This window comes from Phalaenopsis equestris, unplaced genomic scaffold (assembly GCF_001263595.1).
Source record: "Phalaenopsis equestris unplaced genomic scaffold, ASM126359v1 Scaffold000094, whole genome shotgun sequence".
NCBI lineage: Eukaryota > Viridiplantae > Streptophyta > Magnoliopsida > Asparagales > Orchidaceae > Phalaenopsis > Phalaenopsis equestris.
The window spans coordinates 5137305-5154715 of record NW_018164536.1 but is presented as its reverse complement, the minus strand read 5'-3'; the positions used below and the strand labels follow the sequence as shown (position 1 = coordinate 5154715).

Sequence of the window (17411 nt, the reverse complement as noted above, 5' to 3'; positions counted from 1 at the left end):
TTTCATTGAAATAGGATTTCTTATGTATATATTGATTGAAGAAATGGAGTGACAGATTAGTGGTTGATAGATCTTGTTTGGGTACCTATATATAAAGTAAAAATATGGCAAATTTACGTTGTAAATGGGTAAATGTATCATATAAGATCTGGGTCTGAAGGAAAAAATGTTTTTTTAATTCCAGCATTAATGTTAAAGCAAACGATAAATCATGTGATAAGATATCATTGGATTATGAAAGAAGTTGGTGAACTATCATACCCAAGCTCTATGGAGAAAATGTATTCTTATTCAAATGTATGTGGCTTGATCTTGTTTCTAATCGTGGAACAAGGCAAACCAACTATACAATATCGCAAATATGAAAGTGAATAGAATGTATACTAAATTTGATCCTTCCATTCTAGCCCGAAAGGCAAGTTAGGTTTACTATCTTCGATATCCACATAGAGTAAGAGATATAATTGTCTGGGCGGTTGTCATTTCAAGTAAACCAAGAGCCATTATTAATATTTAGAATAACATTGAACATGCTTATCAAGAATCTGAATGACAGGTTTTTTTTTCACTCTTGATGCAATTGATGAAGAGCTCAATCTAAAGGTTACTACCAAAGAGTATGAAAAAATTAACTTCAGTGATAGTACTACTTTGGTGATGTATTTGAAGAAGAGATCATAACTACATCCTCCAGTCACTCTTCAAATGATGTTGAGTAAAATGAGTAAGTTACTTTCAATATTAGATTATTGTTGTATTCATTGAATTTCAAATTTCAGTTTATTGCGTATTTTTATGTTTTTGGTTTTAGTAGTTTTACCTTACACATTACAGTTTTGTGATTCATGTTTATAATAATGTACTATTTTATTTTAAGTTTATTACATAGTATGTTGTTATGTGCTATGAATTTAAAAAATTGCTTAGTGTTCTATGAATATCTGACACACACACGCACAAGTAAAAAAAAAAGATAGAAAATACAACAAGAATTTATACGTGAAAAGCTCAAAAGAGAAAAAATTCTTAGTATGACCCAGTTGAAATAATTGTTGTATATTGATGTATGTTAAAAGGTTTTACGGACCCTTAAATGGCCAGAAGCAATATTACATAAATGTTTTGAGAATTTTATTAGGGAAGTAGTAAAAAATATTGGAGAATTTGTGATAACATGGTTGTTGTGAAGGAAAGCTGACTATAGGGGTCCTGTGTTAGAGTATCTACCGCCAATGTCTTCGATAGCAGCGTCAAAACCATAGTGGCTGAGAAGCGATGACGATGGTCCAGCAGTGGCCACGCAATAGTGGTTCAATGGTGTTGGCGGCTCGACGATGGTAACCATGCAGTGGTGGTCCAACCATGGCAACGAATGGTCTGCAGTGGTCGGGAAGTGGTGATGGTGGTCCTGTTGTAACAATAAATCGATGGTGGTGGTAGGGTATCAATGGTCCTACAGTGACGATAAATGATCGACATTAGCTGGAAAGTAGTGGCGATCTTCCAGTGATGGTTGTGGCGATGGCTCAGCGGTGACCAGGTAGCGATGGTCTGGCTGAGACCAGGTAGCAGTGGTATGATCGTGGTAGAGCTCAAGAGCCCTAAAAAACTTATAGCTCCTTCAGATTGCTCCTCAAGGTCCAGGCTCCCTTTTATGAGGGGACTGGGGATCTATAATTTTAAGATTTTGCGACGTGCATCTTCTATAAATATTATATGAATCTGAACCCCTCCATCGAATAACCTGGAGCTATCCCTTAGATTGGATAATGTTAAATGAGTATTTGAGTATCTTAATGATGTTTGAATTGAGTGAGCTTGGGCTTATTACATTTGCTCGATGGGTCTCTTGATTTGATTATAAGCTTGTTAGATTTGAAATTTATTTGACCATTCAATCGCCCATCCAAAGTCCCCAATTGCAATAAAACGATTTGATATAGGCCTGATCAGACTCAGATCGAACTAATTTTAGCTTCCTTAGGCTTGTCTTATCATGATAGCTAGTTTGACTCTAAGTTTATTGGAATCAGGGCCCTGGATGATCTTGAATTTGAATTATGAAAGTTTATGATTCAAATTTTCCGAGATTCGTGCAAGATTAAAATAATTTTCTAAGAACACATCACTGATATTTGATTACACAATCTTATTTTTAGCCAAACCATTGATTAACTTGTACCACTAAAAATATCTAACACAAAACATAACTCTTTGCTCATATTTACCTTGACAACTTAATTAACAGAAGCTTGCATTGTAGTCACATTTTTTTCTTAAGCGACAATAAACATTGGAAGGGTATGGTTATTGCAAATGTGTTTAAAATGTAAAAAAATAATTAATTTAATGAGGGGACTCTCTTTATCAATCTAAAAATTAAGGATCGCATTTTATAATAAAAGAAACTAAAAATTATAATATTAGTCCAAGAAAGTGGATAAAATGTTGCTTTTACATCTTTTTGAAGAAAACGATCCTAAGAAATTGATATATTGCCACATTTTTCTAAGAAGAAAAATTATAAAAAAAAGTTATTTTCATAAAAGATGTAAAAAAAAAGTAAAGTTGATTGGACAACATAGACAACATAGATAATTTTTTCATAAAAACACCACTTAACTGTTTGGTTTGAGCGTTTTTGAAAACGCAACCTGCCGCGTTTGGATTTTTTACACTAAACGCAAGCCGCGGGTCGACCCCCGCAGTCTACCCGCTGACCGCGTTTCAGGATAAGCTGTTTATCCTGAAACGCACGAGCTGCCCCAAGCAAACCCTAAAGCTTTCGGTGGTTTTAAGGTGGTAGAAATGTAAAATTGTAAGTTTGGATGGCCAATTCATTATATTCAAACTTTTGGATGATTAATATGTAAAAATCCTTTTTTTTTTCCTTAGGAAATTCCAAAAGCTTACACCATAGATTGAAATGAATCATTATTGAAACAAATTAAGCCATTGTATGAAGAAGTGAAGCATCAATCAATCACAACAACTCATAGGAGATATAACTTCATAGAAGTTCTAAGAAAAGCCATGAAAAATTATGTTTAGCAATAATTTTTTTTTATCTTAATATGACTTAAAATAACCCTAAATTACAATTGTGAATTTGTCATGCTTTTTGTCAAATTATAAACAATCACATTTCTTCAAAAAATAAAATAAAATAAAAGTCCAAAAAAGTTGATAAAATGTTGCTTTTTCTTTTTTCCTTTAAATTTCCAAATATGATCACGCGTATCTTAGGCAAGTGTGAGTATAACTCAACTTGTGAGATCATAAAACATATTTTTAATAATCTTAATAATAATTTAATTAATTAAAAAAGGTGATTTTGATTAATTAGACCATGTATGTATATAATTTCTCTTAATAATATAGTTTTATCCATAAAATATAATCTCTATATCTACGGCATTCAATGGCAATTCCCACCAAAGAAATTCATCATTATTGCGACTCATTAACCGGCTACACTAAAGACAATGCCTTGTGCTGACAGGAGTTTGTGTGTGACTGACTAATCGTATGACCGGTTACAACAACTGTCAAATGTGACTAATACTAATCAAAAACTATTAAAAATTCAACATTTACTAGTATTAAAACACACATGATTATAAAATAATATTTAATCACCTCATATTTGTACAATCCAAGACGTTTCTTGCAACTTATTCAACTTCTCTCATAAGAAAATTAGGGTTACATTATGAAGACTCGTAATCCATTCATTCGTGTATGCATGGAGTGCTTCTATAAGCATGTATGAGTTCTAGGATTTGAGTAAGATCTATATTTAATGCAAAGGAGAGGTTGGAAGGAGGAGTGGGAGAGCAAATTGAGATGGGGCATCACTGCTGCAGCAGGCAGAAGGTGAAGAGAGGTTTGTGGTCTCCTGAGGAAGATGAGAAGCTTGTTAGATATATCACTACACATGGCCATGGATGCTGGAGTGCAGTCCCCAAACAAGCTGGTTCTTTCTTTCTCTCTCTAGATCTATGTGTATTTTTTTCTGGATCTTTGTTCTTATTCTTGCTTGGAATATTAGGGTTGCAAAGGTGTGGGAAGAGCTGCAGGTTGAGATGGATAAACTATCTCAGACCAGATCTCAAGAGGGGGTCCTTCACAGAACATGAGGAGAGAGTTATAATAGATGTTCATAGAATTCTTGGGAACAGGTGAACAAAACCCTAGCTTGGTTCATGATAAGCTTTGTTGGGCTTATTTTTTATTTTGTATTTTCTTGGAGAAATTTTGTTATGAAAATATGCTTGAGGAAGGAGCTCTTTTCTATTTATTTTATAGCCAAGCAATTTATTTAAAAGGGAGCTTAGTTAAAGAAGCTAGGTTTATGATTCATATTTTGAACTCCTTATAGAATTTCATATAGAGAAATGAGTTGATGCATGCATGTCATTAATTTTACATTGGGATGATTGTCATGAGCTTCATCAAGGGAAGCTTTTTATAAATATGTTCTTCTTAAAAGAAAGTGTTCTTTGCTTATGGGCTTGATATAGATATTGTGCTGCAATCATTACATGTATCATGATTTAACACACAATGCAATGTAAATTCACAGGCCAGAAAAAATTCTTATGCAAAATTATAAGAAAAATGCCCGGCTTATGAATTTTTCCTGTGATTTTTATTCCTGATGACATGAACTTCAACAAGGAAGCACAAACAACATGACATTCATGCAATTCTATATGAAAAATGTATAAAGCATTTTTTTATAAGAGAATATTGATCTCCATAATATGATAAAGAAACCTTATGATCTGATCAAAATTTTCATTTACCTTAACTTTTCAGGTGGGCACAAATAGCAAAGCATTTACCAGGAAGAACTGATAATGAGGTGAAAAACTTTTGGAACTCATGCATCAAAAAGAAACTCATTGCTCAGGGCTTAGATCCAAAGACTCATAACCTAATCCCTAACACAAGGCCTCCCTATATCAACAACACATCAAACATTTCTCACTTCCCACAAAACACATGCACGCCCTTCACCATTAGCTCCAACATAAAGGAAATGGATTCAAGGAAGATGATGGCCCCACTACAAACCTCTTCAAATCCCCTTCCATTGCATGACTCCATGCCCACCTCCACCTTCCAATACCAAGACCCTAATCTCATGATGAGCTTCAAGGAACATATTTCTCATGAATACAACATTAGCACATCTTCCTCCTCCCTTGATCATGCAAACATCATGCAAATATCTCCTAATGAGCCAGACTTCATGGACGATCATTGCTGCATTTGGGCCAGCAGTAATCCTCTTGAGGAGGCAATATTGGCTGATGAAGGGAAGCAAAATGGTGAAAGACAAGGGCAGCAAGGAGAAGTGTTGCAGTGCATGGGGGATAAGGGGGATCAGTTTAATGAGGCATTAATTAATGGGGATCCAAGCTTCGATCTTGAGCTCATGGAATCTGAATTGATGCCTTGTGGTTCAGTGTTTTGTGGTGATAACTCCATAGAGCAACTGCAATGGGAATGCTAGTTTGCTCCGTTTTATATGTTATATGCTCATCTCCATCATGCAAAATTCATTTTCTTCAGAAAATTTGCTTAAATTATTATTAGGTTTAATGAGGGAAGATTGAACTGGTAATGGCAGTTCAGATTGAATAAAGTTTCATGTCGGAGATATTGTCTAGGTTTCTGCTACAAGGTGGACCTATGATACATATAATCTTATGTTGCATGCATATATAATTTCTAAGGAAGACATGGTGGAACTTTACCTTCAGTTTCTTTGCTCGTTCAATTGCTAAATTTCAATTTTTTTTTTTTTATTTTGCACGTCATGATTATATAATGTCAGCATTAAACATGATTGTGAATCATTTAATCTTCTTCTCCACCATGGATTTTAGTTTATTTGAAACTTTTGACCTGACTTTTTTTTTTTTTTTTAGCCGATTTGATGTTTGTTTTCTTATGAACTTAAGTTGACTTGCAATTACAGAAAAATATCTAAATCAATGCAAACAATATATTTTAGAATTGATATTACTTGCCATTTCTTGCTAGTAAAGTTTATGTCCTCAATTTAAATTTACATATTGATTTTTTTATTATTTCAATTTTATGATATTGATTTTTTTTAACGTTAAACCTTTAGGGTCTGTTAGGTCGACCGCGGGGGTCGACTCGCGACATGCGTTTAGTGTAAAAACCCAAACGCAGTTTCGTATAAACTAGTCAAACGCGCGAACCAAACGGTACGGCCGCCCACACTTATAAGCTGCCCCAAACGGACCCTTAATTAGAGTCTTTACTGTTTCTTGAATTGCGTGTCATGAATAGAAATAGTGCAGCTTTTATAGTAAAAGAAATGTTTTTTTTTTCAGAAAAACTTCATGCATATATATATATATATGAGAATTTGTGATAACATGGAGAGAGAGAGAGAGAGAGAGAGAGAGAGAGGTATGCGTTTATATATTGGCTGATTATTAATAATGTTGCACGCTTTCTGTTCACCGACAAGGCTTTTTATGGTTGTCCAAGTTTAGTCGAAAATTAGCTGGTGATGAAGTTTAGTGTTTGGAAATGGATGATTACCAATTGAATTTTCAGTGGTGATTGTTGAATTTCATATGGTGAGGTGATGGGTTGAAATGATAACTTACGGGTTTAAAAATCTTGACCGATCATGGGAAGCTAAAGAATGTCTATGTGGATAGAGTGGTTAGGTTAGACCAACTTAGTGATTCTCTTTGGGCAAAAATTATCTAGTACGCTAGATCATCATAACTACCATTTGAATAACCCAAAATGGTTTTTACAAACTTGCATTATGAGACGGAAGACAAGGTGGTTGTCATTATGGTATAAAAGGAGTTTTATTTTATGTTGATATTCGGGTAGTGGGTGAGGGGAAATTATGGAAAAAAAAAAGATAACCTATAGGGTTGATTGTTGTACTTGCAAAGGGCAATGTTAAAGGTGGGATATAGTGTAGGGTTGTAAGAGATATTGTGCATAGAAAGGAGGCCAAATGATGACTCTAACATGATTATTGTCTGATATTTATAGAGAGCCATGGAGGCTAGATGCCATTTAATGGTGCTATAAATATTAAATATAGTTAAAAGCAAATGAGCTCATGATCTACTTAAGCGAATGAAGCTAGCAAACATTGATCATAATTTGAGTGAACACATGTTGTCAGTGGGATCTATAGATTTAATATCAAATTCCATTAGGGAAAAAAAAGGATGAAGAAGTTTAATAGAAGGTTGGAGAAGAAGATTAAACATAGAAGAATCAATATGTGGAACTAAAGTATCATAACCATCAAGTTTTTCTTAGACTATAACCCATTTTAAAGACAAGCGAATCCTAATGTAATAACTTCATTTTCTAAGATTAAATATCCTAAGAGATAGCATTTGTTAGCCAAAAAAAACCATATGATGTTGCACAATTAAATAAAAAAATGTTATAAGAAAATATTTAAAGATCAGGTTATGCCACATAATTATTTTTGGACAACCATTTAAAAAAAAAATTGCATTGTTGTTAATTAAAATATTCACAATGCTACACATAAATTTAATGACTTAGGATTATGTAATATTATCACATAAATAAAATAAATTTAAAACGCAAGACTTTAACTTAAAAGTTGAGAAGAGAAAATTCTCAAGCATAATTTATATAAAATGTTGTTGCTAGTGCAAATCAATGATTATAAATGGTTATCTTTTCTTATAACTAAGGAATACAATAATATATTATTTTAGGCTAGAATTATGAGCAATTTCACTATATTGTAATGATCTAATCTAAAGTGACTACTATACTAACGTATATTTTGTTGAGTTTGAATTCATGGCATGAGGATATTATGAGATTCAATTTGTTTATTAACATTAAATTTATATCATCTCATATATTAGGCTTATTAACTATCTAGGATCTAATTAAAATAACTTTTTAGCCTATTTACACTGTATATATAGCCACTAATAAATCATAAGAGTAAAATAAATTCAAAAGTAAGAAACAAAAATTTCAATTATAAATTATATTATTTATATCCAATAAATTATTTACAATGATCACAACATATCATTAGTTTATATAATCAAAACACAATCTCTTAGCAATCGTTTTTTTTTTTAGTATATAGCATATTTTTTAAATGAAATTATACATGTATAATATTGTAAATAATAAACCAAGTAGGTTACATAAAAATATTCATTTAACTCAATGCACAAAAGAAGGATCATATAGATGTACATTATTTGCAAGGGTAAAATTATTTTACAATATGTATATTACTAAGGACACAACTTCCATAATGATGATTTATGCATATATCATATAACATACTTTAACATAATGCAAAAAATTTAATTCATATTTTGTTTAGTGAGAAAGCTTATGAACATAGAATTATGGAAACTAAGGAATAGTACGTTAATATTAATACATGATACCAAGACAAGCCAATAATCAATTCTAGTTACATGGCCTTTCAAACAATTAATAAAATCATAATAAAATACTTCAATCTATTAGTCTAATAAAGATAAGGTATTTTTGGCCAGCCAAAAAGTCAACTTTGAAATGACAACTAAATAGAGAATATAAGATTTATAATGATTTTATGTAATTTATAAAACCAGTTTGTTGTTTTACCTTTTGTAATACACTATGTTTAATAAGTATGATACTATAAGAACCTTTAAAATTTTATAGAAGAAAGTATGAGAATGTCAATATATTGTAGAGTTGCAATAAAATCAAATGAGTATTTTGTCAATTTAAGAGCCAAAAAACACCCTAGTATTTTACTTAACAAGTGCACATTGCCAATATCTTACATGTTTAAGGTCAAGGGACAAGATAATGCAAAAGGAGAGCTATGTGCAAGAGTGTTTGGCATATGGTGCATTCGATGTAAGGGGTGTATAACATGATTGAATCACATGTTTTAAAGTAATTTAACAAAAAAATATATGTAAAAGGATAACTTCGGTGCTGTTGCGTAATAATGATCTATGGGTACCATCATTCAGATTCGTAAGAGAATTTACTAAACACGTGATAGACTGAAAAATGTTATAAATAGGTTGTTATTTAAAAAATAAAAAAAAGGTACACGATTCATTTATGAGGGGTGAAGATTGGAGACATGACTCAACATTTGGAGAATAATCCCACCTTAAAGGGTGTGGTGGAATCTAAAGGATTTGAGAATATCATAGGGTATTCTCAGGAAATTATAAACATACTAAATATGCAATATTTCTATTATCTTCATAAGAGCCTTCAATAATTACGTTATAATACCCAACTTCTTCTGTGGGTCATTTCTTTACCAAATTATTGCATATGCTTAGTCGAGACCATCCCATGAAATAAGATTTAAATTCAATCCATGCAAACATTCTAGATGACAAGCATGGGCTACTGATTAGCATTTAATGTTAGTGTTTATCATTCCTTGGAGTGTATCAAGCATTTACGGTTATCAAGCACCTACATTAGCAATCTTTAGTACTGAATATTGGTAGATATCAATTAGTATTCATTAAAATCTGTTATTATTGTCATTCTTTTGATAAAAAGGGAAATCAAGTGAGTTTAAAGCCTGGTGTTTAATGCTAATGGTCGATATACATATTAGACAACCGTCTTTAACAGACATAGGACATTATTCGTTGGAAGACAATCCAGATAGTCATCATCCCTCTAATCGAAGCATAGATTAAGCAACTAAGAAGATTAGCTTTACACATCAACAATTCAAAAATGTTACTTACTATGGGATAAAAAATATTGGCACATATTATGTATTAATCATTATACTATATTGACTTGACTATTCTCTTAATATGAGGAGAAAATGACCAACCACACAGTTAACATCAAACATTGATAATAAGCAGATGCTAAACATTAAACTTTGATAGACATCAAATGTTTATAGTTGCTGTTCCCTTTCGACTGCAATCTACCAAAGTGATATTTTGAATTAGATGATTCAAATCATATTCCCCTACTTCTTCCTATAAATAACTATCCAATTGGTGATAGAGATGATACCTAGGATTAGTTTAGGGGCATTTACATGCATACCACCCATTTTTTAGGTATTTACATATCTAACAACCAAACTCTACTTGCTTACATTTGTACCACTCAAATCTTTTCTATCGGTGGGCAGACTTAAGCAATGACCAATTGTCCAAACTCCTTATTCAAAATTTTCTAATCTCACCCTCAATATCCTAACCTTTATGATAAGAGAGAACCTTGCCCACCCTAAATTTTGTAATTTATAAAATAGGAAAGGGGCTTTTTACAAATTTTCCTATGCAAATTTTTAGTGGACAATTTGGGTAAGTCATTAATGGCGTTTTGACAGTTTGTCCCATGTAGCAAAATAGAATTACCAAAAAAATTATATAGATATGCAATCATGCATGATTTTAATAATTGGAGAGTGAAATTTAATATATAATAAATACTTATATATACATATATAAATTAATCATATATTCGAGCTCAAAAAGTGTCTTCATGTTCGGCTCGTTTGTTTAACGAGCCGAAAACGAGCTGTTCACGAACAAAGGGGCTTTTTAATCACCCTAATCATGTAGCGATAAGACAATAAGAGTTTGAGCAAAATTTAAAAATTATTATTTATATTAAAACATCATTTGAATCTAATTTAATAATTTTTATTTTATTTTATTAATCAATATTTTAATTGATTATAAATTTTTGTAGCCTTGTATTCAATTAGATTTTTTTTTAAAATACTATTTAATATATATATAAACTTGATGAGTGGTATTTCGAGCATATATAAAATGTTTTTTAATATATTTTAAGTATATTTAACATTTTATATTTTAGGGCTTTTACATACAAAGGATTCAAAACTTTCATATTTATCTATTTAATACTAAAATTTTCATAAATACAAACATCATATCAAAAGTAACATTCATTATCACATGCTAATAGTCAAATTCTTCTTTTCATCCAATAAAACTGGGTGTGAGATAGGTAAATTTGGGTGCTATGCATGTAATTTTCCCTAATGTTTTTTTAAATGTGCTGGCTCACAAGCTAACAAGTCAAATTGAGCTAGCCTGAGCTTGGCTTATTAGCACATCGAGCCCAATTCACGAACCATTTATTAAGCCAAGTTTTAGCTGACTCACGAGTCGACTTGACTCATTCACATCCCTATCCAGATTTGCGAACCAATTATATATATCTCTTTGATGAGTAGTATTTTCTTAAAAAAATTAATTGACTACAAGGCTACAAAGATTTATAATCAATTAAAAGTATTAATGAAGAAAATAGAATAAAAATTATTAACTTAGATTCAAATAATGTTTTAAATCTTGCCCCAATTCTTAACATCTTATGGCTACTTGATTAGGGTTGTCAAAACGACTCTTTGTTCGTGAAGGCTCGTGTTCGGCTCGTTAAGCGAACGCGCTGAACACAAACATACTTTTTAAGCTCGAAATATAAACGAGTTCGGCTTGTTTACACTCCTATCTATATGTATGCATCTATACATAGAGAAAGAGAGTTAATGATGGAATAGGCAAATAATCAATTAATTATGGTAATGAAAACTTATAGTGGCAGTAAGCGTTAAGTTGGGCTGAAATAATCGCTCAATCAATAAATCTTTGCACAGGTTTAGAGTAAAGCGCAAGTTTTTTATATTCCTATAACTGTTCCAAGTAACTCTAGAACGTGATGATGCACAAGTTATGACATCCTTAAGACTAGTTTTATATATATATAGTTTTATAACAGGAGACGAAATGACAATTTTGGCCCGCTGACATACATGGTTCGAACCCGGGTTAAGTCACGTGGCACCCCGTTATTGGACACCTGATGCAAATTTGCATCAAGTGTCCTGATACGATAATTTTTCCTAAAGGGGTACTAGCAGACCTTATGAATCTAAGAAGTCAATTTTTTTCTCGAGCACGGTTGTTGCGTGCCAGTCATTGAGTTGACTTGCCGGATTGACCTTTCGAACTCGCTCGATGAGTACCTGCCGAACTTATAGGATAAGCACCCCTCGACACATATCAATTGCTAGATATTTGGCACTGAGAAGGAGAGGACATAAGTTTATGTCTAATTATGGTCATCTGAAATCCACAGAGAATGTCGATAGAGATTGTATTATACTAAAAATAGATGACCATATATAAATAAAACTGATCTCCTACCTCTGGGGAAGGATTTTCCTTCCTCACTTTGCATCATCTGGCTGATTCAGGCTCTTTGCAAAGCCACTGTGCAACCCATCCCCTTCAGCTTCTTTCTCGAATCTAATCCAGATTGTGTGAGACCATGAATGACTTGAAATCTAATGTCTTAAAAGGATTCAACAAATCCAATATTCTTTTATTAGAACACTGCTAATATAAATTGAAAGATTTACATACATACCACTTAATTCCTATGTATTTACATATTTAACACCTAAACTTCAATTTTTTACATGCACAACAACTTATCTATGCAAGGAAAAAATATATCTAATTTTTTTTTAATATTAAAATTCATGACAAACCTCAGCGTAGCATAGCAAGGGCAGCACTGCACCATCTAACCACAGTAGGCCTCTTCAGTCTACTTTATATACTGTATTCACTTTACACAAGTGTAAGCTGGGATTGGAAATCATTCTTCCTTCTTGCATTACTCCTTGCTCAGGCAGCCATCCAACTTTTCATGGCATCAGAGCTCCAGCTAGCCCACAGCACTCATAGACGATTCAGCCAAATCTGACCTCAACAAGGCACTCACATCCATTAAAATGGAGGAGCATGCTATTCCTCTCTGGCTAAAGTTCATCATATCCAACATAAAATCAGTCCGCCGACAACTAGAACTCGTGAAAATCACAAATCAAGGGAACTATTTCAAGACCTTCCAACCCCTCCCCCGCAGCCTCAGGTGCGACCCAAACACGCTTGCTCTCAAGACGTGGACACTGATTGATCAAACCTCGCTACGACCATCCTTTCCACCATTTCTAGCTCCATTATGCTCTATGTGATCAATTTAGACAGCCGATGTAAGATCTGGCTACTCCTGGAAAGACGTCTACAAGCCACTAGTCACTCAAGAGTAATTCAGCTCAAAAACGAGCTACACAATGTCTCAATGGGAAATCAAACAATGTCTGAATATCTCACTCAAATCAAAGTGTTGGTTGACAGCATCTCTGCCTTCGGATCATCTGCCGACATCGAAGACATTATATTATATACCCTCAAAGGCCTTCCCCCTGCATATCAAGCCTTCAAGGCAACAATAAGAACCTCGCTTTCTCCCCTTAGTTTGGAAGACCTCTGCTCTCTACTTCACTGCGAAGAAAGTAGTCTCTCCTTCGATAACTCAACACATTCGCAACCATCAGATATCCATTCTGTTCTCTACTCCCAATGCAGTCGTGGTCGTAGTGGCTTTAGAGGACGAGGATGACAACACATCCGTCAGACTGATGAACCAACCCAAAAATAGCCCAAATTAGAGAGCAACGAAATCTGTCAAATCTACATTAAGAAGTGTTACACTACCTCATACTAAATCTCAGTTATCAACCTAAAATCTCTACTCCTAAAGCAATGTTTACAGCCTCCTCCACCGACCAAGCATGGTACTTGGACACTGACACATCAAATCATCTATCGACGACTATACCAACCTTCAACAACCCAACTCCTATCATGGGCAGGAACAAATCTCTGTTGGAAAGGGTAACTTTGCTCCCATCCAAAACCAAGGCCAAGGTTTACCTCCCACACCCACTTGTAAGCTACCTCTCTCAAATCTTTTACATACTCCACATATTTCACACAGTCTCATATCTATCTATCAATTAGCCCGTGATAATAACTACACTATTCTTCTTAATTCATCTGACTGCCAAATCAAGAGCTGGACCTCCCAACACATTCTCTTACAAGGACGCTGCTGCGATGGCCTCTGTCTGATCCATCTACCTCCTCCCAAGCAATCAATGATCTCAATATCCAAGACAGTTGAGTTGTAGCTTCAATGACTTGACCACGTCAACAACAACACTATCTTCCTTATCTCTAAACAAAATCCTAGTCTATGTATACCCAAGAAACCTACTATTTATCACTCGCGCATTTTAGCAATACATCACAAAATATGTATTTCTTCTTCTTGTAATCATCATAATCATCCTTTTGAGTTAATTCACTCTGATGTATGAGGACCTTCCCTAACCATGTCAATTTAAGGATACACATATTATGTTCTTTTTATCGAAGATGCTACTCGCTATACATGGTTGTATCCTCTAATTAACAAATCAGACACTCTTTTTGCTTTATTAAATTCAAACAACATGTGGAAGAACATTTTGAAGCCAAAATAAAATTTCTACGCTCTGCAGCGGAGGTAAAATTAACAGCGCTCAACTTAATCATCTATTAACATCAAATGACATCACACACCAACTCTCTTAAAACTGATATAGTGTCTAAAATTATTTCTTATTTGCAAGAGAGACACTCCCATGCTCTATAAATAGAGCCCCACTCCATGAAGGAAGGGGGATTGAAGCTGAGGATGAATGAGGGAGACCTGGAGCAAGAGTTGGATCTAGAGAAGGAGTTGAATTCCAGTGTTATTATGAACTAAAGATCTAACAAACATTTTCTGCTCCCACAGCTATTGACCATCATCAACCATTACTCTCTGGCCACAATTAACCACTGTCAATCGCCTCTGCTTGTTGGTATCAATGAATCATAATGTGTAATAATGTATCCCGAAGACGGTGTAATGATACGCTCTGAATATGAAGTAATAACACACCTCAAAGACAGTGTAATGACTCACCCTAAAGACAGTATAATGATGCTCCTTAAAGCGGTAGAATGCTACATCTTAGAGACGATATAATGATGCACTCCTAAGATGCTGTATGGATGCACCCAAAAATGGTGTAACGATTCATCCCAAATATGTTGTAACAAAACATCTTAAATACAGTATAATGATGCACCCTGAAGATGGTGTAACTCCGCACAATAAATGCTTGCCACCACCACACTTAGAACACAGTGTCCTTTTCTAAAATTTTAATGTTATATCCTCATAGCTATAGCTTATGATCTATGTGTTTCTCTGCAATTGCAACCACTTAATATGATATTACTGGCCAATTGATGCAACCGCAATTCCCTACTATGACCTATGCAACCAATTATGATCTAAATGACTTACAATTCACCCAATACCCAACTCTAATCTTTTTGGCCTACTAACTTATTATAGTTTCCCACTACAACTACTGTGACCAACTACGACCTAGCTCCTGCATTTACAGCTTATATATGTTATTACAACTCTCTACTATGGCCTATGACACCAACTATTGTCCACGTGACTCACAAATCACGTAGCTTCCAACTTCGAGCTCTATGACTTATGGACGTTATTGGATCTCCACTATGTCTTATTTTACCAACTATGATTTACGTGGTTCATAGCTTACATAACTCCCAACTCAGATCTCTATGACCTGCAAACATTATTACAGTTTTTTGCTACAACCAACATGACAAACTACAACATATGTGTCTCGCAGTTTACACAGCTCCTATCTTCGGCTTCTATGACCAATATACGTTATTGCAAATCCAGGTTGTAACCTATGTGACCAATTATGACCTACATAACTCACGACTTATGAAATCCTAACTTTGGCCTCTACGATCTACAAACATTATTATAGCTCTCCGCTACGACCAATCTGATCAACTATGACCTATTTAGCTCACAACTCATACAACTCCTAACTTTGGCCTCAACGCCTTATAAATGCTATCACGGCTCCCTACTATGGTTGTTGTGACCAACCGATGCTCTTAAAGTTACCGATTATCATCTATATGACTAACCGCTATCATGACTTTTGATTATGACCTTTATGATAAACTTGCGCTACAACCACTATCTACAACATTCATGACAGACTATTGCCTCCATAACAATCAACTACGACCGTCGCAGTCTGCTATCACCATTATCGTTAAGAACTATAGTCAGATTACAATTATTATCAATGAATGACTATTTTACATCTACTATGATCAACTTTGTAACTCTATATTTCCCAATCCAGGAGAAGCGTGACATGTGTACTTGTAATTAGATAATGAATTATTTAAGTGTGACAGGTCTCGTAAATTTTTCCCATTTTAGATTTTTTCATTCAAAAACTCAAGATGCCACTTCCTGCTTACTTCTCTTTTATCTATATGTGTTGAATCTTCGTTCAACACTAATGTACTATATTATTACTCTTCAAACACAAATCTTCCGAAACACAACACTTATGATAAGAATCAACAACTTTGTCCATCTCATCAAAATTTTAATCGATTATAGAAAATAGTGGAATTTTTAAAAACTTTACTTATCATTATGAGATTATTCAAAATGAAAAGTGGCCCTCAAATGATACATTTAAGAATACTTCTCAGGGACATCATATCCCATAAGTAAATTTGACTTATTATGAGATATTTTCCTTAAAGTTTTTTTTCTTAAATATTTCTTCTCATTGATACAAGAGACTATCCACCCTTATAATGATTTTATTTGTTGAGGCACACATTATTGTTGATAGAACCATACCATTGTCAAAAAAGAAGATCACATAAACTTAAAATCAATAAAAGAACTAAAAATAAGAAAATGATTGACATCCCCAATGAGAAAGGATGAGTAGTTAAAAGTTTAGATGCATCACTTCCACCAAATTCAATAATCTCGATGATAGCACAATCCACCGAATTATATCCCTTTAAGCACATGCAAAACTAGCCTTCTAACGGAGTTCTAGAATAGTAAACATTTCAGTCATTAAAATACATTAAAATATCTCAATATAAATAAGTATATGCCAATTAAGATATTACCAATCTCAATATTCAAGATGACATTTGATAGAAATATATCTTCATTTGAAGAAAGAAAAATTGAATGCCTAATTGATTAAAGACATTTAGGCCCTCATTTATGTAAGAAATTTATAAGTCACCCTATTACATCTTTAAAACATTCATGAGATTAAAATTAAAAAAGTTAGTGATATTATTATAGAAATTCACCATAAACTATCTATTTCTATATAAAGAAACAAATATTGAAGATCTAAAAAGAGTGTTTATATAAAAAAAAAAATTAAATAATGTAATAAAAAGTAAAATGAATAAAAATATCTTTTATAATAAAAATTTATATAAAAATAATAATAAAATTTTTTACATATTTTTATCTTTGCAGAGTTAAATAGTTTTAATCACTAAAAAATTTCTATATAAATATTC

General features: G+C 33.2%; 1 protein-coding gene across 2 annotated transcripts; it reads left to right on the top strand.

Annotated features, from left to right (window-relative positions):
* Positions 1 to 3674: 3674 nt before the first annotated feature.
* Positions 3675 to 5751, top strand: LOC110020291 (transcription factor MYB86-like). Of its 2 annotated transcripts, XM_020718344.1 has the most exons (3): positions 3675 to 3976; positions 4052 to 4181; positions 4822 to 5751. In XM_020718344.1, the coding sequence occupies exons 1-3, from the start codon at positions 3847 to 3849 to the stop codon at positions 5519 to 5521; spliced, it is 960 nt and encodes a 319-aa protein (XP_020574003.1). In that variant the 5' UTR covers positions 3675 to 3846; the 3' UTR covers positions 5522 to 5751. The 2 variants fall into 2 exon arrangements, with proteins under 2 accessions (XP_020574003.1, XP_020574002.1); XM_020718343.1 differs by having other exon boundaries at positions 3675 to 4181.
* The last annotated feature ends 11660 nt before the right edge of the window (positions 5752 to 17411 follow it).